At 29.4% G+C, this 24350-nt stretch overlaps 2 protein-coding genes across 3 annotated transcripts in view; one reads left to right on the top strand and one right to left on the bottom strand.

The window, feature by feature from the left end:
- LOC121116458 (uncharacterized) overlaps positions 1–24350 on the top strand; it is a 423817-nt gene that overhangs the window by 229114 nt on the left and 170353 nt on the right. The gene's annotated exons all lie outside the window — the stretch shown is intronic.
- LOC121116562 (uncharacterized) lies at positions 12801–13583 on the bottom strand. The gene is made up of 3 exons (XM_040710827.1): positions 13423–13583; positions 13290–13353; positions 12801–13011 (listed from the first exon to the last, which is right to left on the bottom strand). Exons 1-3 carry the CDS (start codon positions 13507–13509, stop codon positions 12836–12838), a joined length of 327 nt encoding a protein of 108 aa, XP_040566761.1. The 5' UTR covers positions 13510–13583; the 3' UTR covers positions 12801–12835.

Here is a 24350-nt window from a genome sequence, read left to right on the forward strand (position 1 = left end):
TGTTTTTAAAAAGTTTGCAGTAAGACAGAAAGGCTAATCATAACAACTTAAAAATATATATTATCATAAAAATATTAATGTAATCCATGTTATATTTTTTAAGTCCTCAAAATTTGCTTTTTGCATAGATGCACCTTGATAAAAAATAATATACAAGGCGGCAATTTAGTAGATGTACTCTATTTATTTTTTTAAAGATATTTTTATATTGCAAAAAATTAGATTCTAAATACTAAATCAAATTGTTGCCTGCAATTCAGTCGAATCTATTCCTTGTTAATTTATTTTTTTACCTTGAAAACAACCGCCATTTTGAAATTAGAAGATGAATCGATTTGGTAAAGCAACACAGCAACACATACTTTATTGATTTTTACTAGCATTATATTATATTCAATAAACATGTTTTTATGGCTAAATTGCTACAAAAATGGGGAAAAAGCAACCAATTTATCTAAATATTAAGACTAAAACTAGAATTAAATATCTTTCAACTATTCAAAATTTATTTATTTATTATGTGGTTAACAGGGCTTGCAAAATTCTTATCCCGAAGTTCCAAGCCTATGAATTTACTCATGCTACTAAAATCTTAAATTTCTTGCCGGACACGTTACGTAAAAACTGAAAAAGAAATTTTTCAAGATCAAAAATCTGGAATATATTCTTTTTCATCACTTGGGGAAAGGAAAGTTAGTTAAAATTTTGAGATTCTGCATCTTTACTTTAAAATTGAAAAGTCTGGATCCTTTAATAAATAGAGAATTTTGTAACAAAAATTCCTTGAATACTGAAACTTTTCAAATATAATATTTTTATAAATAGAAAACAGAAGATCAAATGAACAAATCATTCTATAAATGGGACACCTAAATACACATGCTGAAATAAACATTTGGAAGAAGTTTACTTTTTTTTATGAACTTAAAACTATACGGGATTATTTTAAAATATTATAAGCCTATTGCTTCAAGTATAGCATTTTAATGATAATAACAATTGCGAGTTTTATGATATTAATTTGAAAATAGGGACCCCTTGAGGGTTGAAAAGGTAATTTTCAGATTATTGGGTTTATAGCTGATTTTAATTCCATTTTCACAAAAATACTCATTGATCTTTTACAATAAATAAATGAACTTATGCAGGGCTTCTTATATAGGGAATCAGTAGAATTTCTTTTTATTTAGACCTCAGTTTATTTTTGGATGTTGAGCAAAAAGGGGAGAAGACGTTTTTTCACAAAACAAGGAAAACAGTGAGCAAACTGAAATACAAAAGAAAACGTTAGGACATGATGAAACTATTTCATTAAAAAGCAACTAGCTTTTCTAACTTACCAATGCCTTCATTTTGGTCTACCAGGGATTTTGAAATATTACTTGTCCTGGTGAAGATATTATTTGAGTCCAAAGTACTTCCAACGAAAAACACGAAACAAGAATACAAAAAGAGTAAGGTGCAACCTTGATATGTCTTGTCCTTTCCTTTTTATTAAACTTGCATCGTAATTAAGAGGAAAGAAACAGAAAAAGAAGAAGGAAGATACAACAAGGGTGCACCTTTCTCTTTCTTTAGTCTTTTTTTTGTGTTTTTCTATAGATGTCCTCAATTATTTCATTGCTAAAATTGTTAGTGAGGAAGAATAATGAGATTAATTCTAAAATATAGGTTTCAAAAACTGGTGCTTTAACTAACATATGTTAATGGTTATTAACCTTCTGTTAGTGGCCATTCTTTCTCTTACGCAGTTATTGAACTGGTAAAAAAATAAACCCCAAACATAAAACTTATTTAATTACATAATAAAAACAATTGAATAATTACATCATTTAAATTTTAATCCGTAAATATCAATTAAAATGCAAAATAAGTGTATAAATATAAGACATGGAGAAAAAATGAGTCATCATTTTAATGCATAAGTTTGGAGTTTTTAACTCTACATGATTTGTTAATCTTATAGTAAATACATTAAATTGAAAAAAAAAAAGAGTCCAAGAAAGCAAAGGGAAGGACAATGGAACGAATTTAAAGTAAAACAGTAAATGACTAAACCTAGATTAAAAATTGCTAAATACACGAATATATCCAAAGAAGACAGTATCAAGATATAGGCGATATAAAGTAGATATAAGAGAATGATTAGATTTTTTATATACTTTGGTGTGTAAAATATCTCAATTTACTAAGGAAAAGTTAATAGCTTATACAATATACTTACAGTTTCAATTTGGAGACAGAGGTCAGTCCGAAGTTGTATTACATTAATTAAATTTGACAAGCTCCATTATTTTTCTTTTAATCCTAACACAAGAACCCCTTCCGTATTTATCTACCTCAACATTAAGATGAAATATTTGCTATGTAAATATATATATATATAACTGTAGTTTTTGCATATGAAGCATCGCAGAACAGAGTAGATACTTATTGCATATTTGTGAATTCAAAATCTTAACGAATTGACTTCCATAATACCTGTTAAATAAATAAATATTTATTTATTAGCTTGAAATTTCTTTTTTTATTACCGTTCCATCACTACTCGAAGAAAGTAGAAGAGTCGTTCCAACAAAGACATCCACGAGTGGCTTAGCACCATGCAGAATGTTCACGTGCATAGTTTTAATCTTGCAGGCAAAAATGCCGGGCAGCAAGTCTGTAGCAAGGCAAACAAGTTGGAGGCAAGCATATATGACGGCAAAAAAAAATGACGGCGCGGGCGCAGGAGGCAAAAGAGTGTGAGGCGAACATGTTTGAGGAAAAGCTGCCTGTCAGAGCAGAATATGATATTTGGTAAACTGTATAGGATAGTTATCTATTTCTAAATAAATAAATTATTATCAAATAAGATTTATTCTATACAGAATAAGGCTCTGTTTCATTCGGCCTTGATCTTCTTCATCATTGGGATAGATTAACAATAAGAACCCTTACAATATATTTTTTGAGACTTCAATAATTAATTACAAATGTATTAATAACTTAGAAACTAATTAAGTAACCCCCCTAAAAATATTATATATAGGGATTATATGAGGGATAAAAGAATGAAGCAGAAATATGTTACACACAAGATATTACAATGGGTACTAGGAAAACTACCCTAGGGAAAATTGCCCGCGGAAGATTCCCCTGGAGAAAATTGCCTTGGAGGAAAATTGCCAGTATATTGTTCAAATTTCATGATGAATTAAAGCACATTATACATTCCCATAATATTATTTATGACAAATATATAAACACATTTGCTTGTTCAATCCTCTAAGGGAGTACCTTCAAGTATCAATAATATTATTGCAATTGCAATTTCTTTGCAATTTTTATATTCAATGCATTCTTCTCAGAATTGGATTGAGAGGGTTGGTAAGGAGGGGGGGGGAGTGATAAATAGCTTAGGGCTTCTTAAAATATGGTTGAATACCTTTCGCTCACGGATTGGTCCAAGGGTATTGTGGGATTGCTAAAAACCACCGCTAATACATCCAAGTAACCCCTTTATTACCCAAAAAATAGTTTTTAGCTCTTAGTTTGCAAATTGAAAACTGCATTTTTTCTGTGTTTTTACGACATTCAACTCTTTTTTCGGTGTTTTTACGACATTGAACTCTTTTTTCTTATGGATGTTACGTTAAGGTTAGAGTATCTAATGGATTTCTGTTGGAAATAATTTTTATAATCCTGTGAGCAAAATGTAAATAAAACAAAATTTTAATTATTATATTTTTGTTCAAACAAATATCTATATTTCATAAATTTCTACATAAAACAAAACAATAAATTTCTTATAATAATTTTTCAAAACCTAAAATAAATACAAATTATTTTTTGAATCTTTTAGAAATACGTAAATAATAAATAAATAATATGAAACGAATTTATAATGTGTTATTATTTATCATGAAATTCAAACAAAATAAAGGCAACTCCCTAACTCACAATTTTCCTCCATGGCAGTTTTCCGCGCACAATTACAATGATATTTTAGTGTATATAGAACTTTTGGGAAAGACCTGTAATTCAGTCGAGGAATAACTTTGGTTGAATAAAAAAAACAGTTTATTTTAATCTAACATTGAAAAAAAAGCCTTGCTAATAAAGCAAAATATAAAAAAACTATATAAATTAACTTTTTGAACCCTATTCACCTAACTACAATGTGTCCTTGCAAATTGGAAAGAAATTTTACCTGGCTCAACCTTATCGAGATTTTCAAAAAGTATAGGTAGTTGGACAACGACACGTTTTATACTTAGTTTACCTTATATAAGCAAATAAATATCAAAATTGCCACCCTGGGCCTCCACTATGGCCCAAATTATGGCCTGAAGGCCCTATAGGTGTTTTTCACGTATTTATACAACATTTCAGCCCACTTCTTCTCCACATCAAGATTTGGGGCATCCACATTCACATCCAAGGTCATTCAAACCTTCCTCTCGATTGCACCCCTTTAGTCAAGAGGGTTGTAGTCAGGTGCGGACGGACACCACATTTACCAGGGCCACAAGTTATTCAAGCTGTCTTTAAACCACTTTTTTAGTCTGGTGGTTTCCTCTGAAGGTTCTTACTGTTGTCCTTCAGTTTTATAATCTTTTTAATGAGACCCTTGAAGCAGAAAACAATGGAGGGAATATCTTTTTAACTCATTCCCGCATCAAAAAGCTCTTGCACGATTTATTTACAGTTGTCCTGGTCTGATGACTAAATTTATTTTCCGATAATCATTTTATTTATTACCTGTTGATATTAAGCTAAAAAGTTGATAAATTATTTAGTAAATCAATGAAATCTTTGCAAAGTTTCATTCACGATTTGCTAGGACATGATATAGTAAAAAAAAAAGAAGACAATTGTGTATAATAAATTGGTGTATAATGAAAGGATAAAATAAAAAAATATTGAGAATAAAGATAAATTATTATCACCAAACGTTCAGATCTCATTCGTACATGTCATTTCAATCTGTGCAAAATATTGTTATTAAAAGAAACGAACATTAATTAAATCATTACTCTTTCGTTAATTATCAAATTAAATCCACATATTGAAAAGGGAATGAGAGGCAATAAAGAAGTCTTTCAAAGATATATATTATGTACTCAAATTAAATACATGTACTTCTTTCTTGAATTATCTTCATATATAATTTATTCTTCATCATCTGGAGAGAGAGAAGGAATGGAAAAGCCGGGGGAGAGTGATATTATAAGCATGTCTAGTGAAATGATTATAATGATATCTTAATAAAATACTATAATGGCAAATGATATTAAACATATTTAAGGGTCTACATTAAACATATTTGGTAATATTTTTAAAGTATGTGCGTTAAAAGAAGCAACCCAAATATTTTTAATATACAGTAACAAAAAATAACTTTGAGTGTCTGTACAATACTTTAATGTAAAAATTCCCTCCACAAAAAAAGCAATATACTAAATGGACCAGCATAAAACGAATTTATCTTTTTTTGAGAAATTCTGATAAGAGTATTAACAATTATTTTTTTAAAATGATGATTCTGTGTTTGATTGTAAGTATTTTATCCAAGTGAAGTGTCTACCAAATGATCTCACAGATTATTTTTCCATTATTTATGTACTAGGGGTAGTACCGAGAAGAGTCCAGATTAATTAAGTGTTGATAAACAGACAAATTTTGCTTTAATAATAAAGAAGCCCACTCTCCAAATAAGTCCTCTGTGTGAGGCTTTATTTTCCTTGTGGACACTCACATGTAGGTATTCAATAGTTAGATGTTCTGTTCTCAAAAATGTTTTAATTGAGTCTTATGATTTTATAAATATTGTAATAAAATAATTTATAATAATAAATTCTCTAAAACTGAAAAGAAACAAATTGAACACATAATAAACGTAAACAAAGGTGTCCGAAACACATTCAGTCGATGCAAATATTGTTACTTTAGGGGAATAAGTTTTGTTACGGGATCTAGGAAAGCTCACCTTTGTAAAATATGACAAAAGCTGGGAGCCCATCAAAATATGATATTATCTGTTTTTCTTTTTTTTAAGCCCATTATAAACCATCCAAAACTAGCTTCTTGTCTCTGTGAAATTTATAATTTATGTTTTCCCACAGGCAACACTATGTAGAAACTTATTGACTTTTGTGCAATGTGATGTGTATTCTTAATCCCAGTTTGTTTGAAAAGTAATCTTTGTTTGATTTTTTTATACTTTAATTACGCAGTTAAGGGAGTACACACTTCAAAGTCCTCCTTAGACTAATAAACATACGACAAACGTGTTTGCATTAATATAGATGAATGATAATTAATAAATGAATATTTCTAAATGCATTAGGAAGGGAACGCTTTTAAACATAAATTTGAATGGTAAAATTTGATTTTCAATCTACTATCTACTTATTCATTTGGCATATCTCTTGAGATTTAAGCTTAAACATAGTCCCCATTCCTCTAGCATTTGCAGCATTTCAGTACTAGAGTATTATCTTAGCAACAATCATTATCTTGTTTGTTTAAATAGTAGTTACAACATGAAGTAAATTTACTAGTTAGAATATAAACATGTATTTTTTTCAATCAATTTTCCTTCTTTAACGATGAATATGTAAAAAAAAATATTAGACGTCTCAAAACTTCTATGTTCCTACATATTATCACATGCATTTATATTAATAAGCATATGTACCGTTAAAAACATATTGGTTATAAGTTATAACAAGACTATAGTAAAATATTGATGTGTTAACTATATAAACTGTTAAATTATTCTTATGAACATAATTCAAATAAATTAAACTAATACTTAAGTTAATCTTGGAAAAAAAATTACTAATACAATTTTTAAATTACAAGTTTCAATAATTTTTTAAAAGCATGATTTTTTGTCTGACTAGTTTTTTAGCGAGCAAAAGTGTAAAGTTGAGTTACGAGTATTCAGGGGAGTAACAAGTAAAGCTTGTAATTCCACGAGTGCTTTCTAGAAAATCAAAAATACTCATATAGCAAAATTTAGCTCGCGGCATATCACTAAAAATATTATATACATTAATTAAGGGAAAGCGATTTATTTTATCAATTGTAATTCTTAGAAATTGATAGCAAAATGATATTTTTTTCAATATTAAAAAATCGGCATCAAGATTTTTTTTGTAGATGTTGTTGTCGTCTCTGAAAATCCTATAGTCCTTTGTCAACATATAAAACGCATCATGGTTTTTGTCTGACTTACGACTTTCTAACAGTAGTAGCTCTACAACACTAACAATTGCAATTTAATAATTCAGCTGTTTATATCCCTACTGTTGCCTCTAATTAGTGTCTTTATTATTGAACGGTTGAACTTGAATGATATCTTGTTCATCTCTGACCTACAAAATAAAGAATATTCATATGTTGGTATATATAAATATTTAGGTATGGGAAAAAGGAATTTGAGAATTCTTTTAGTAATGAGATAGCTGCATATTTATATCTAAATGTACTCTTTAAACATAATTAATGGTAAGATAGTCCACAAAAATTCCATGTTTGTGATCCATGGCTGTGTTGAGTTGACCTTTATACCAGATTTTAAAATTACGTTCTAGATCATTTGTACGCTGTAGGGGTCTATTTGTGATAGAATTTGGTGTTAAAGCCCAAAACTAGCAAAAATCATTTGTATTAGTTGTATAAATTTCGGAACCTTATGTACATTACATCTTAGCTAAGATAGTTCTATATAAGTATAATAAAGATATTTTGTTTACCTATGTACTGCTTAAAGATACTTATTTAATAAAAATAAGATGAGTTGTTTTTAATTATAATAATGAGATATTATTCCACCAACATAAGTAAAAAAATGCATGTCCTTTCTACTTATGGACGATAAAAAAAGGGTACTCTAAAATATTTTAGCACACACATAATATTCCCTTTAGAAAATAAATTTATGAATAACTGTGCTGTGTACAAATAGAAATTTGTATAATTAGTGACCAAAAAAGGAGATTAACCATTTTTAGATTAAAAATTTACAATTGAGTATAAGCCAAGGTTAGAAATTAAGCATTGTTCATACCTTTGTTCAATTTGATCAATGAATTGAAAATATCTGTGATTGACATTCATTTATAATCTCCTTATTTTCTTGTAATGTTCTCCAAAGCCATATTTTATTTTAGTACCAAAGCTGAAAACCAGTTGCAAAATGACGACCACAAGATCAGTTTTTGTTCAAATTTACTTGACTACAATAATATTTTTATGTACGTAAGGAACGCGGAGAGTACAATAAGTAAATAAAGAACCATTGTGAATTGATAAAAAATTTCTTACCCAGATAAATTTAAACGTAAATGATATCACAGTCGTCGTTTCGTTTAATTAAATGAAAGGAAAAACATGAGAAAATTAGCAAATGAGCGCCTTAATGGATTTTTTCTGAAAAAAAAAAAAATTATCAAAAAAAGATGTAGGGATTCATGCTTTATATGTATTTTTGTAATATCTGAGCCTCAAGACGGCTCCATAATTCGCCACATTGTAAACAAACTACCATTAACCCTCTGCTAGAGAATAATGTTTTATAACAGGGTGAGTGAACTGGTTAAAACAAAAACACAAAAAGAAAAACGCGTTTATTTACATGATGGATAGTTGAACAACGTTTTAAATACGTCATCTAAATATTATATCCGTTTTTTAAATTATTCAATCCCTTTTGCACATGTAAACATGGATTACTGAACATATAGATAGACATAAGCTACGCAACCTCGATATAAGACTTTTAAAATAAATAATTCTTCTATTAACAATTGTTAAAGAGAATAATTAATTCTTGTTAAAATATGATGAATCATGAACGCAGAGGTAGGGAACCCCTCATTTGTGACCGAAGTAATCAAGCTTGTAATTGTGTATCGTTTGTTGAAAAATTTTGTCGAAAAAATTCATTTTTTGAAGGTGTAATTTGAAAAAGTCCAACAAAAGCAATTATCAAGTATAATTAAATTCTGTAGAAGGAAGGGCTAATCTTTGATACAATATTTCATTTTATTCCTTTCAGATCGAACTTTGCCTTTATTAGTGAGTATGGAGGAAGATTCTCTTATTAAACCACATCTAAGGAGGCCAACCATATGTTGTTTTAGATATTTTGAAATCTTTCGACAGTCCAAATAAAGGATGATTTGATTATCAGGGGACTTCAAACTGTTTAGCAATTTTATTCAGTGTCAGCCCGGGTAGGCCACCCTAAATATAGGTCTTTTGTAGACTTCATCCTTAGGTCTGTGTTTATGCTTCAGGCCTACGAGGAATATGTGAGTGCATTTTTCATCACTCCAGTAATATATGAAGTAATATGTTCTACTTTACATTTTCTCCATTTCCAAAAGAACAGGAATGCAATTTATTGTTGATCCTTTGTCTGTTCCTACTAAAATACTTTTTTTTTTAACGTAATCTGTTTTTGTTTTGTTTTTTCATCACAATTTTTGTATAGATACAAAATTACTTAGCAAAGTAAACATTTATAATCAATTAAAATATACTTGTAACAATTTCAAAGATATAAGAAAATAATAAAACTGGTGACATTCGTTTAAAAAGTGTTTCGGACTATTTTTACCCATTTGCAATTTGGATTTATAGTCACGTCTTTAGTAATTAGTAGGTTTTCACTCATATTTTTTCTTTTAAATAGAAGCAAAACCGTACTAAAATAGACTATAAAAAGATGCAAGAACCATTTAGCATCATGGATTCACATATTAACTAGCATCTTATGAAACTTGATGTGTCCAGTAAATTACAATTTACATTCTTTGGTCGTTACATCGGCAAAGAAATCATAACTTTAACGTTAAGATAAGGAGTTTTTATGGTCTAATTCGATGGTTCTCGAACTTTTTACCTTTGGTAATCTCCGATAAAAAATAAAATATCAAAATCTTGAAGTATCATCTAAAAAAATTCATATCCAAACTTAAAATTTGTAAATAATACAAAACTATTCGGGATTAAAAAGAAAGGACCTTTTCGGGGATCGCTGGAAGTTCAATTCTTCAAAAAAAAATCAAAAAATAAGAATATTGAATAAATTAGTTATTATTCCTGTGGTTCATTTATTCAAGTATTCTTCGTACTTAAAGGAGTTATAAGAAAAAGTAAAGGATACTGATGAAATCTTTATTTGGTGTTTCCAAAGTCTGTACATATCCAAAGATTATTAAATCCATATTAAGGAACAGGATTTGACTAGAAAATCGTTGAAGCAGTAAGAAAATATTTTAACTTTGATTGGATAGTTAGACTTAGAAATAGGGAAGAGATCATTGGACACATTAATCAAAGGAAATTGTACCAAACAAACCAGACATTTATTTGAAGGAAGAGTTTTTATGGTATCTCTTAAATTAATCCAGTCGTCTTTTAGGAGTAGTAAATATTGGAGGAAGATGAATGAATTCTAGAGTTCCATTTATGAGAGTGTTTTAAGCTAATGAGATCTGATAAACAGACAAAAATCAACTCAATATACGATTTTATTTTATCATAGTGTGACATCAGTAAGCCAAATTTAGATAATCACTATGTTGATATCTCCAAATACTTTCCTCCAGTTAATAAGAATGATATAAAACATAAGTCAGAAACATGAAAATCATACGGATTCATCTACTTTATGCTTTATACATAGAACGCATATCGTTGTCAAAAATCTAAGAAATGAATCTTTGGTAGTCACATAAAAATAAGATAGTCAGGAATCACTTACTGTGCCATTCACTAGCTAACAGTACTTTTATATGGGGTGTGTCAGAAGGTCTGTTCGATCCTTATTAGGAATATGATGCACACAAGAAGGTAGAAGTATACTTTCTTAGGTAATTAAATAACCCAAAGAAGTAAAGGAAGTTTAAAATATACACTCTAGGATAGTTGTATATTGTTGTTCCGAATCTATGTAAATAGAATCTCTATTTATCGGCATTGTTTCCTTATTAAATTCAATGTGTTAAAATATCAAAAAAATTTAAAACTGAACTCTTAATTCTTTAGCTTTATTTATTTCTATATATAAAGTTATACTAAGGAACTTTTGTGTATAATCTTTGAATATCCTCTATTTAGTAAGGTTTTAGCTGAAGTTAATATACTCATAAATTATTTAAAATATCAGTAAAGCAGTTACTATTAAATCCAGTTGCAATAAAATAAGTCTCTAAAGCTTATGTACATACATATATTTTTTTATTTGTAACTTAAATAAATTCAAATCTTGAGATAAATAGACATGTTGGAATATGTGTACACTAGGGTGAGGCTAGGCTTTACATAATTGACGGATAATTTTTAACTTTATTTTTGGTACTGTGTACAGACATAAAGAGCACATCTGTGAAATATATAAATATCTAACTTAGGCACAATTAATTTGAACATAATTTGTTGGTCAGTATATCTTTTTTTTATGATACAATATTTAAAAACAAATCAAAACTAAATATTTATTAGTATATTTTCAGTGATAAATATCTCGAACTGACTCGTGAAGAAATAATTAGTTTGTATAATATATATATTTGAATTATAAGGTACGGATTCATCCATTTGATCCCAAATTTACAATATTGGCAATATGACCATTTAAAAAGAATGTGATTTTTATTGGAACAAAATTTTACAAGCCTTGGTAATGAATTAATTTTATATCAGCCTTTTTTATCTGGGAGGACTAAGATTGAAATACATTCTTTTTAAAGAGTTCATAAGTATGCTGGTTTCCTGTAAGATACTTACGTTCTTAATATTACTTATCCTTTTTCAAAAATTAAAATGTCTAAAAATCAAAAAATATTACCAAGGGCTGCCGAGATAAAACTAGATAATATTCAAAATTGTTTTTATAAAATTGTAGACTTGATAGAGATGTAATCAATAAAACAACAATTATTTGTTTCACATTGATGTCTTATTTTATGGAGTGTTACTGCTCTTGCCGGCAATCACTTTCTCGATCCTGGCCCTGAAGCTCTTGCACGCATCTGCAGCCGAGATCCTCACCCACTCTTTCTTCATAGTTGTCTTCAGGCTGTCCGTGCTGATCTGGTGCTTTGAGCGGACCTCCCTCTCCAACTTTACCAAGAATAAGTAATCCAATGGATTGTAATCCAAAGAGTTGGGGCAAGGTATTGGGAGCCAGAAATCGTAAAAGTTGGTCCTGATAAACTCTCGGTTGATCTTGGACGTGTGGCAGGGGGTAGAGTCATGTTGCCACACAAGAGGTTCAGGAACGTTTGCTTACACCTCACAGAAGCACAGTGGACCTGAAGCACTCCATATACACAGTATAATTGACTTTTTCTCCCTTCTTGAATAAAAATGGTGGCTTGACCTTCCCCATGCTCGTAATGACGCCTAGTAAAGATGTTGTCTATCAAAGTTGCCAACATAAAGTTGTAGTTGATATTAATAATAATGAGGATTTCTACCATTTTCATATCCCTAGTCAAAATAGATGCACTAATTCATACATCAAAGTGTATGTACTCTGTGTATTAAGCATTGCCTAGTAAAAAAATTGAACAACGATCTTTTACAGATACAATGAAGATACAGGATAATTTGCCCCGTATATCAGTTTTCCGATTTATCCCAAAATATCATGCCGGGCCAAGTATCAAACTCACCCTAGTGGTTACTTTACAAAAATACAAAATGTCTATCATTTAGCATCATCCATTCTGGCAAGGATTTTAAGAGGAAAAGAAAAACTCTATATCTTTATATTTTTTACTAAAATGAAATACATATTTAAAAGTTTTAATGTAGTCGAAAATATATTTTATTATTCACAGGGTAAACCAAACATATGTAAAATGACACAGATACAGTCTAAGCAATTGCTATAGGCTCCCATCACTTCACGTAGACATTTACTGATTTGAGCTACGGGTACGAGCTTGAGACATCGAATAATGGCTTTTGAAATACTTGGAATACATTTCTTACAATCTTCTAAATCTATTGAGGAAAAAAAAAGTTTATAACATTTCATAAAGATAGACAACAACACTCAACGATTATTAAAACTATATTATATTCCAGTCATTTCATTTTAATGATAAAGCACTTTACGAATAAAGTTTATTTATGTATATAATAAAATAACTTATTCACAATTTAAAAGGTTACACATGTGATTCAAAGGAGCACATGTGTTGCACGGAGAAAATATATTTAAGAGATATTTGAAAATTGGACTAATAAAAATATGTATACAATAACTAAAAGCAATTTACCTGTTCCCCTTTGTAAGGCCTCTCTTGTTAGACTAATAGCTAAAACTTCATCAATGTCCGATTCCTATATCAATATTAAAACAAAATGCTTACATATATCAAAAATAGTACCTGAATAGAATAATATACTTACAAATTTGTCACTTAAAGTTACTGTTTTTGCACAAACGACTGCAAATAAAGCAGTTGCTCCAAGGACTAATAGAAAAAACTTGTTCATGCTTGTACTTTTGAATATATTATGTTATAACAAATTTGACTCAAAAGCCTTTATATACTCTAAATGACAGGATTGGATAAATGCTGCGTAGATGATGTTATCTCATAATTTTCTCTTGACTTTGTAAGTGACGATATTTTGATTGTTTTTATCAATTTCTATTTGTATCAGTAGATACACAAATTATTCATTGTAAAGTCAAAAGTTTGGTGTTACTCGGAAAATGAATCACAGGTAATAAAATAGATATGCACTAGAATATGGAAACAAAAGACAAATAAGATATTGTAAATCAAGATAAACCAATAGTGGTTCCTAATAAGATTAATCATTACATGACGCTTATAGCACTCAAGAATAGGGGCAGGGGTGTTATGGATTTATTTTATTTTTGCAAAATATATAGTAATATTTTTAGAAGTATTAAATTGGATATTTATATTTCTTGTTACTTTACTTCATTTAAAATAAAGTTTTACCTTATATCGAAACCAGGCTTACAGGGAAGGGGACGGATGGGAGTAATACATGACCTAAAAAGTCCAGGTCTTAAAAAAAACATTTTTTTTTCTTTCAAAATTATTTTTTCCTTTATCATTACTATTTGGCTTATAGAGCGGAGTCCCCATAACACTTTTCAAGCAATTGCATTGCTTGAACGATATTTTTTCAAAAAGAAAATCCATTTTTGATCCATTGTTTTGAAATTAAAAAAGTACTGTCATACTCTGCTCACTAACTCACTAACTAACGAACAGATTGTCATGCAATTTTGACAGCTTTCTTTTGAAGGTTCGCACAAACTAAAAATAAGATGAATAAAAATATTGCTATTTATGTGTGAAGCCTGGTACTTTTCAGGCCATATGTAAAATACTGTTATAGTTCATTAATACCTTGAATAACATAAATCAAACCATATAATATATCATACTTATAGCAATACACATTTGAACTAAAATAGCTTCATTATTAGAAGCTAGGTTTCTTTATTAATAGAAGTGCGTGATAATGATCAAAAAGGAAGCAAAACGAAAATTTGTGGGTTAAATGTCTTCTGTACAGGAATCGTCCAATTACATTATTATCATGCAACCCTATCAATAACAAAACCTGCTTCCACATTTTGAACTATTATATTTTAAATGAGTGTTGGAGCAGAATAAAAAATGTCCGTGACCTCCAAATAACACGGCCAACTTACTTCTACAAATTAGCAAAAAAAGAAGGAGGGCTAGTTAGTACATGGAGTGAGTTGACGTTTCTTTACTTCTATCAAGTTTTTACCACTGATTTATAATCACTTTAATTATTTTAAGTTTCATAAACTTATTATGGATCCATATTGTATTAGTTTTTTAGACTATTAAAAATACATATTGTTTTAATTAAACGAATAAATAGTATCATTTTATTTCATTATTTATTAATATCTAAACTCGTTTTTGATGGATCAAGCAAAACAAAAATGTACCAAGATAAAAGTTGATATTACATTACCTATGGAATTAAATTGGTGACTGAATTTGGATATTAATATGAACTTTGCTAAATTAAACCACACTTTGATCTCGTTATCTCTTCTAAAGGCTAAGTAGTATGCCAAAAAGAGAATTTTGTGGCAAATAACACCTTTTTTCTTACATATCATGTTCATTGCATATCCATGTGTAAAATTGAGCACTTGACTCTTTTGGTTATTGGGGAGATTGAAAGTAAAATACCACAAAAAGAGCAATGTGGGTAAATGCATTTTAGATGGATTTAGTGAGGGTAAATAGGCGAGAATATAAAGCTTCTTTGTCATGAAAATGCCCTCATAAATATCAACACATACAAAAAATAAGCCATACATTAGGATAAACATATTTACAAATATGAAGTAGGCACATATATATATGCATATGTGCAAACAACATGCGAAACTTACACAAAAAAGTAATTACATACAAACATTTTTTTTGAATATATTCTGTAACACAATTATGAATATGCAAAAGAAAATGATACACACGTATAGACAGAAATGGAGCAAGATTTAAATTTACAAAAAAATAATATAACACATTTGTTTGTTTTTCAATGGACACCTGGACCAACTAAAGATATGATATTCAACTTAAATTTCAATGTGCTATGATTGCTTAATAAAAATTAACATATCAACTTTTTTACTTGAGTGGATGTGAAAATTAGAAATTAGAATTGAAAAGGGGGATACAATTTCCTTAGAAACTTATACTGTTCAAACTTAAATAATTAAATATTGAACCTTTAAGTACATGGACGATCTCCTTTCTCCTATCCATGGAATACTTTTTTAATGTTCCTGTAATTGGTTAGATGGAGTTGTACTGTTTAAGAAAAAATGAACGATATATCTTTACATTTACTCCATCTAAACTAGGAATCTTTTGGTGTAATCCATATACATATATTACATTTATTTCTCTAGGAATCACCTTGACGCGAACGTATATATATTGAATTGAAAAGAATAACTTCTCATGAGTATGTTTGCCATGAGCTACGGTGATTCTTCAGGGAATTCTGACACATGGAAGGCTATACATATCATTTTGTTTTTAAATGTTACCACAATGTATCCAGACTATTTTACTCTGATATATTATTATATATAATAAAAGAAAAAAAAATCAGTGGGGAGAAGGAAAAATACCGGCATGGAACACCAGGTATCTAGAGTTCAATGCCGCACCACAAATATATTTTAATATTCATAATTCTAAAAATAATTAATTTTCTTACTACTATTATTATAAATTCAGCCCAATAAATCGTATTTTTTGGGTGCTACACCTGATCAAATACGTGAGGAGGGAAGAAAGGTCTTAACTTATAATTTATTTGTATGAAATTTCTTATTTTACTCTTCAAACCGAAATAATTCCCCTTCCAAAATAAAGAGGCTCTGTGATTCAATGTGCTTGTTGCTTGGGAGGTATGAAAAATCCCACGAAAGTAATTTTTCTGTTTCCTATATTTAATTGATCAAACCATTATACCTTCTTAAAGTGCAGAAGTCAACTAAATTTCAATTTTTTCAAATCTATGTAATTTCATTTTTAATCATAGTAGTACTTTACCCGTTGATAACGAATATGTAATTTTTTTTTTTTTTTTTTATCAAATCTGTTTTTCAAGAAAGTTCAATTTGAGTTTAAAGGGTCTTTTGAATTTGTTTTTTAGGTTTAAGCTAATTTTTGAATCAGTAATCTATATGATACTAAGTTTTTACATTGCCAAATTTTATTTTGACTTCAAATATGGGAGAATAGTGTATAAGTAATTATCTATTCCTGAGAAAATTCAGTTTAAAGATAAAAAACCACAGTATTTTAAGATTTTATTTGAAAAGGAATAACACATCGCTAGTTTTAATTGTTTTTACACCAAAAGAAGTTATATGAATTGTAAATAATTAAGGTCTTATTTACCAAAATGTTGTTGGTTCTAAGAGTTTTAGTTCAGATGCTTTCGTTTTTATTAAAAGAATAAACTACTTTTTAAAGCAGATTCTTGATTTTTTTTTCTTTGATAAAAGTTAGCTCAAACCTATATCAAGGGAATAATTATTCAAATAAAAATTATAATACATACTGCATTCTCTCTGTGCCTTTGCAATTTAAAGTTCCAAAACCTTTTTCTCCAATGTCCGTCCATACGGCAAATAATTAACATAGGGGAGGAGATGGTAGATAAAATGGAACTGCAATATAACGAAGTGTTATTTGGTTGAGGCAATGGTGTCAAATCACCCAGAAATGTTCGTAATAAGATCATTGATATCAAAAATACTGTCAGCCATATAATAAAAGTAATAAAAAGGCAATGCCTTAAAGAATTGAGAAGATGATCAAGTGATCATTTTCGACAGTGAAGAGTTTTGATAGGAATGGAATACTGATTTAACATATATATATATAAAGAACTAGAAGGTCAACGTGGATCAAAAGAGGGTCAACAGAAAATAATGCAATGCTTAAGTGTTGAAATTTGTATATATATATATTTTTTCCCTTATATTTTTTAAAGAATGATCCACTAAACATGCTAATTAGTTAAAATGTCAATTATTGTTTAGTTATTTGTATATCCAATTATTGCTGGATGATTGTGTAATAAGTCCTGCTTTTAGTTTATCATTTATATTTTACGTAAATAAATTTAAGTTTAAACAAAAAAATCAAAGCAAAAATTCTTGATAACTAGATTTGATACGAAAAAATTAATGACAGATTCGTAATCTGTGTGCAAAGTACAATTATAATTGATTATAAAATATAATATAAATTATTTTAAGTCCCCTTGTGTCATTTTTTAATAGTCAGCTTCAAACTTGAGACACTTTAAATTAAATTTTATTAGATTTATATTTTTTTGTTATTTTATAAAAATTATCCAATTCACACATTATTGTCAAATGGTTAGAGGACATGACGTTATTCTAATATAATAAAATTTCCAAAATTATTTTTTTCTCAAATGACAATTTGTCTACTTTCACAATTGTATCACAGCTAGCTTTTTGAAATAAACAAAGATTAGAGTATGTTTTTCTTTAACTTGTTTCTATTAGAGTTTTAAAACTAAGTAGTAAAACATGCCTGTTAGCTTTTTGGGATACATGGTCGTTAATATGTATTTTCCCTTTGTATGATGTCCCATTACACCATACACCAGATGACGTCACCTTTTCTTTTTCTCCATGTTGTATGCAACTTTTTCGTCCATCTGCAAAATTCGCCTCTTTACTTCAGTTAAATGGGTGGATTCATGGAACCAACATAGATAGTTATGGAGTAATATTAAACCCTCTTAGGAGAGGGAGGGGAAGGGATTGTCGCCACGACCTCTACCTTGTTGAAATAATCATCACGTTGTCTTCAATTTTAAAGCTTCAGTTTTCACTAGTTACCTTAAAGTAGGCGACTGTACGTATTCTGAACATCAAATGAGTATATGATTTTTATTTTTATATTAGATTATATATATCAAGGCTCCCTTTTTTAATATTATTTATCTAACTATATATTAATATCTACATCTGATATTTTTCAAAGTAAAATTCAACACTAGGCAGCTGTGTTTTGTCTGTATATTCTTATATTTTGTATTTAATTAGGACTTCTCTTGGAGGGAAGGAGAAGGGAGCTTTTTGACAGTTTTGACGAAATATTTTGAATGATTTATATTTTTGGAGGAATGACTTAAAAAAAATGATAAATAAATATGTTTAATTTCCCATTGTGACAATAAATCTCCAATTTGGACGACATACATTTATTTTTCGTTAATTTGGCAAGATTTTAGTACGGGAGGTGAACCGTCCCATATCTCCCCTTTAACTCGAATTAATGGGCCTGTACCTATAATATTTAAATATTATTTCCTGTCCAATCAACTTATTAGGTTGAAAGACATTTTTTTATGGCCTTTTTTTCACTTTTGGGATATATATATATATATACAGAGTGGGGAACCAAAAATTGCAATAGCATGACTAATTTACAATAAATGTTGGGAAATGAAGGTTTTGTTCATGGCGTACCACGTCCATGTACTTTGAGCTGTCATGATGATAGCTCGAAGGATGAGAGATGAAGCAGATATTCTTCTAAAAAAACAACTTCAAAGTCAAGGGAGTTGAGATCAGGTCTGGATGAAGGTCACATAAAGGGAGGCCAAAAGTCACCCAAAATGTTGCTGTATAAGTTTTGGTTAATCTTGTCTGTAGTAGAAGGGATATTCCTTAATGGAATTTTTAATATTGTAAGGATTCAAGGTAGAGATGCCTGCAGAATTCACGGCACTGACACCCCCACAGAGGTGATTGTACATTCATTGCCTTTTATTATGTTGGTCCGACATTTTTAGACTTAGAGACAAGGGATAGAAAAAAAACATGTTTATTTTTGTATCAGCTGTACTTTGGGTGCGTAATAAAACCTTGCAAATAAAATAACGGGGATCAATGCGTAATTAATTGCTACTGCAAGTTTTGGGTCCTCTCTCTGTAGATTATTTCTTGTTCGCCGATTCTATAGGTATTTCTGAATACTGACGCATTCATAACTATACTTAAGTAATATCAGAATCAGTACTTAAAGCATTATTAATTTATAAAAAATTAGCCAAACATAACGTAACCCCCAATTTTTGAGCTAGCACTCTGAGATCACTTGTAATATTTAAGATTATTAGTTCAAACGATTTACCAATGAATTAACATAGTTATTATGAAAATGAAATTAAAACATTTAGATATGTAACTTTTTAAAGATATGATCAGTTATACCCATATAATTGTTTTAATCTATTTTTATGTAATCGAAAAGATAAACGTATCTATAAATATATTTGAAGGATATTTGAGAGGCCAAAGTGTGTCTTTGTTTATTTTAGATAGTAAAAAATATATTGCTAAATAAATGATAACAAATTATTTTGAAATATTCATTTACAATAACAAAAATGTAGCACAAACTATTTAAGTTATTTGCAAAAGATCTGGAGACTATTAAGGTAAAGGGGGAAAGATTCTAGCAGATATTTAGATGTTCGTGGTTGTTTTTTATTTTTTTGCTGAATATTCATATGAAAAAAATACAAAAAAATGGATTAAATTTAAAACGTTCTATATTCCCCCATCAGATGTATGCATAAATATATTTTGCTGCCATCTCACACCTATATGTTATGGTTCTAACTATTTCTTGTATGCATATTAATCACATGTCAAAAATTTTTTTGTTTTTTCATGTGGGAATTTGCATTTTTTTTAGCGTATTTGAAATGGTTCAATTCAAATTCTGAGTATTTCCTAAATAACAGCCATATACATGTAATATGTTTTCGTATAGCCATTAGTACTTTATGGATTATTTAGTATAGTCATTGATGTGTACTAGTAACATTAATATTACTATAAGATCCTTTTAATATGTACGTTAGACTAGTACAAAAAATAATTTTATGAGTTGAAAAAGTAAAACCCAAAAATATTTTGAGGTCTGATACGCAGAATTCCTTATAATAAAAAAGCTCATTTCAATTATGTTGAATAGTGCAGCACAACAATTTAATCAAATCAAAAAATGTATTATTTTAAGAAATATAAGACAATTGAAAACTTGATTTATTTTTAAATAATGTAATATCCACGTTATTAACAATTTATGCAAAATGCATTTCAAGGCTAAATCTTAGATGTCATTCATTTTTCTAGTATATAAAACATAGTAGGTAATCTGTACTAGAACTTAAAAGATGATCCGGGATATCCATTCTGGAGATTGTGGGTGTTCAATAATTATGTATACTCAATATCGTATGGAACACGATCAGAAGATAACAATTTAATTTAAAGAATGCAATAAAAGCTGTATGCAATGAGGTGACTCTGTTCTGAAGATAAGAAATAATAGAAAAATATTATTTAAATTACGGAAGAATAAAAAAAATTTGAAAAATAGGCGTTCCCAGACGCAAATAAAAAAATAAACAAGTTTAAGTTACTAGCTGCCCCAAACATGAATCAGGTAAAGGAAAAAATATGGTAACTACTAGTTCTAGAAGATAGGGGAATAAATTAACGTGTTCAGGCCATGTACTTCGATACAACGCTATTACTATTACATTAAAAAAAATGGGAGCCTGCACCCTCATTAGAGATAAACTTAAAAACCTACTTAGGTTTTTAAGTTTTTCTTCTTGGAACATCATGTGTTCGAAATAGTAATTGCTGCAGTCTTCAACAAATGCCATGGTACTTATACTGGTCTACATATCATACTCTTCAATCGTTTTTAAACTGGGTGGAACACCTTTGATAATGACAAATTTGAAGCTATAAACTATAATTTTCCTGATAAAAAAACTAATAATAGAACATATAGAGAAACACCTGATTAAAGTACAGTCTATTGCAGATTACAAATAACTGCTCAAATTAAATGTCATATATCTTAGGGAAACTCCCTCACTCAGGTGACATTAAATTGTCATCATGCACGATGGAATGCACGTGTAATCTATTCACTCAAAGTTTTTCTTTTTCAAAAACAAATCCAAATTACTGCTAAGTAAATCAGAGCAATTTAGCGTTTTGAATTATATGGTGTACCATAAATTATTCCAAAATGAAACCAAAATCATGAAACCTGGGCAGTTTTATTATGAGGTTTTTCAATATATAACTAATAAAAATTATAAAGATATCTGAAAAATTCCCTTGAGGCTTAAAGATTTACTCTATTTTGAATGGAAAAATTGTTACAAATTTTATGATTTCAGGACACAAAAACATAATATTTCAGTGAATATGACTAATTCAATGCATTATGTAAGTAAGTAACATTTTACACTGTTCAATGTTACTCATGTCAATGGTTTGTAGCCCCTTTGCTGCTTCTACACCATCCAATTAATTGTCCAAAAAGGAAAAAAATTTAATACAAAAGGGAGGAAGAAATATCAGCAGTTGCAACAATTTTATTTTGTAGACATCCGTGGTATCTATTGGGCTTTCTTTTTTTGATGAACCAATGTCACTTGATATTATACAAGGAAAATTTAAAGCAATAATCAAAAATGGCTTTAAAAATACTCCCAAACGAACTAATTTGAATGTGGATGTTTTTCAAGAATGACCCAGATAAATGGAGCTTAAACAGTGAGATCAATGCAAACAGTCTTTATATAAGGAATATAAATCTGGTAAACGTAACGTGGAAAGAATTGATGCTTTTATTCAGAACTTGCGCGGGTATATCATAAAAAGGAAGACCAATTACAGTATCATACACATGTACTATATCTTAACTGGAATTAAACAACACTGAGCAAAGGCTATTACTAATAAATTAACTGATATAAAAACTGAGTGCAGTGAACTAAGCCTACTGAGAAAACCGAAGAGATAAAGTATTCATATCCCATAAAATGTTAACAAAGTCAAAAGTTTGACTTCTGTGTGGCAAGTCTCATCAATAATTTATACGGACACAAATCGGTACTTGTATTATTGTAACCATTTCTCAGATTATGACAGGGTCCTATTTCCATAACATTAAATTTGAAAATTGGTCCCCAATACCTTGGTTTTTTCTAAAAAAATGTTCATAACAACAAAAGATTCACATGGAGGTTATTATTACTGAGAAAACTGGAGAGCTGTGAACCATCCTAAGAATGTATCAATGAGCTAGACCATACGGATAAATATATATCTAAAATGAAACAAATAATATATAATCACATGGACTCAGATTAGTCCATGTATACTGTGTTGACAGATGAAGAATCTGTGAAAGAGGCGAAAAAGTCCATCAATACCATCACAGAATTATACTCAAGCCAATGTAATAAAAAAAGGAACATACTCTAACAACATTTTCACATAGTATGGGTCTCAAACGTCAAGCGAGGATCAACGAGTCATAAAAGCTTCAATGTTTTCTTGCAGATGCTATGTTGGCGGAGTCTAGGTCCTAGGAGGAAGGATATAACTGTTATTACTCATGAAATAGCATGCGGGATTTTTGACTTAGTGGACAGCGTTGATATACAAACACATGCTTAGATCTAAAATTGCAGCAACGTATATTCACCAAGATATAATATTCTGCCCTTTTTTAAGAAAATTGTCATATGCCTACAGCAATTAAGGTAGATTCTTTTTTCAGAGGACTCCAACTTTAAAGTGTAGATATAATTTATTTTATACGACTAGGAGCCCGGCGAGTCGTTTAGTGACTGATATTTGTGTTTAGAGTTTGAGGGTCAAGAGATAGATTTAGAGCAGGTCGACGTATATTATTTATATATAATACGGATAGTCACAGAGACATCCAACAAGAGACTCAGGGAGGAATGCCAAGATGGAACCTAAGATGAACTTGCAATTGTAGCTACTACACAGGAATCTGCAAAAGCTGTCAAAGATACATTTGATGACAAGAAGTATTCCATTAATGCCTTATAAACCTACAAAAATTGTAAAAAAATCAATGTTAATAAAAAGGCATTTCCTGGAACAATTCCTGGAGCAATCTACAATATAAATGGTAGACTTTTCAATTGCAGAAGAGACAATCACCGTCGCTCCGAGTGCAAATTCAGAAACAGCACTTGTACAAAATGGTCAAGAATATTCCATATTTCTTTGATTTCTGTAGATGGCCGGAGTTGTCATTTAAGATCCGAATCTCGAGGGACAGGTGCAAGCAAAACGTTGATTTCGAATGACCTTGTTGGTATCTATGGCATCGAGGTAGACACTTTAAGCCAAGTAAATATCCAAGCAGCAAATAAGACGGGATTTGTTTCCTCTTGCTCTACCGATTTAAAAATTTCTCAGTATTGTGGAATGAAGAAAAATATATCAATTACTTCATAAATCACTCTGAACTTACAAGACAAAATGTTATTTTCGTGGCATAACTTAGCGTCACTTAATGTTATTCCAAAATTAGAAATCATATTTTTCACCTCATCTGTTTTAACAAAAAAAGTTAGTAAGGTTCAACCTTTATATGGTTAAAATTTAAAAATATTCAAAGATCTTGAAAATTAGAAGGTCAATAACTAACTTCATGGTGTTTTTTTTTCATCACAAAAATCAAATAATAATTTTATTTGAGTTTTATTAAGCTAACGGAGAGCTTTTTAACAATGTATTGAATCTATCTTTTTTGTTTCGGTTTACGATTGATCACTAATCAAATATTCAATTTAATGCTAATTCCTTAATCTTTAAGACCTCAATAGAAATTTTAAGAAATTTTGGTTCTTTTTGGATGTAAGGGACTTCCGAATAG

This window comes from Lepeophtheirus salmonis, chromosome 4, assembly GCF_016086655.4.
Source record: "Lepeophtheirus salmonis chromosome 4, UVic_Lsal_1.4, whole genome shotgun sequence".
Classification (NCBI taxonomy): Eukaryota; Metazoa; Arthropoda; class Copepoda; order Siphonostomatoida; family Caligidae; genus Lepeophtheirus; species Lepeophtheirus salmonis.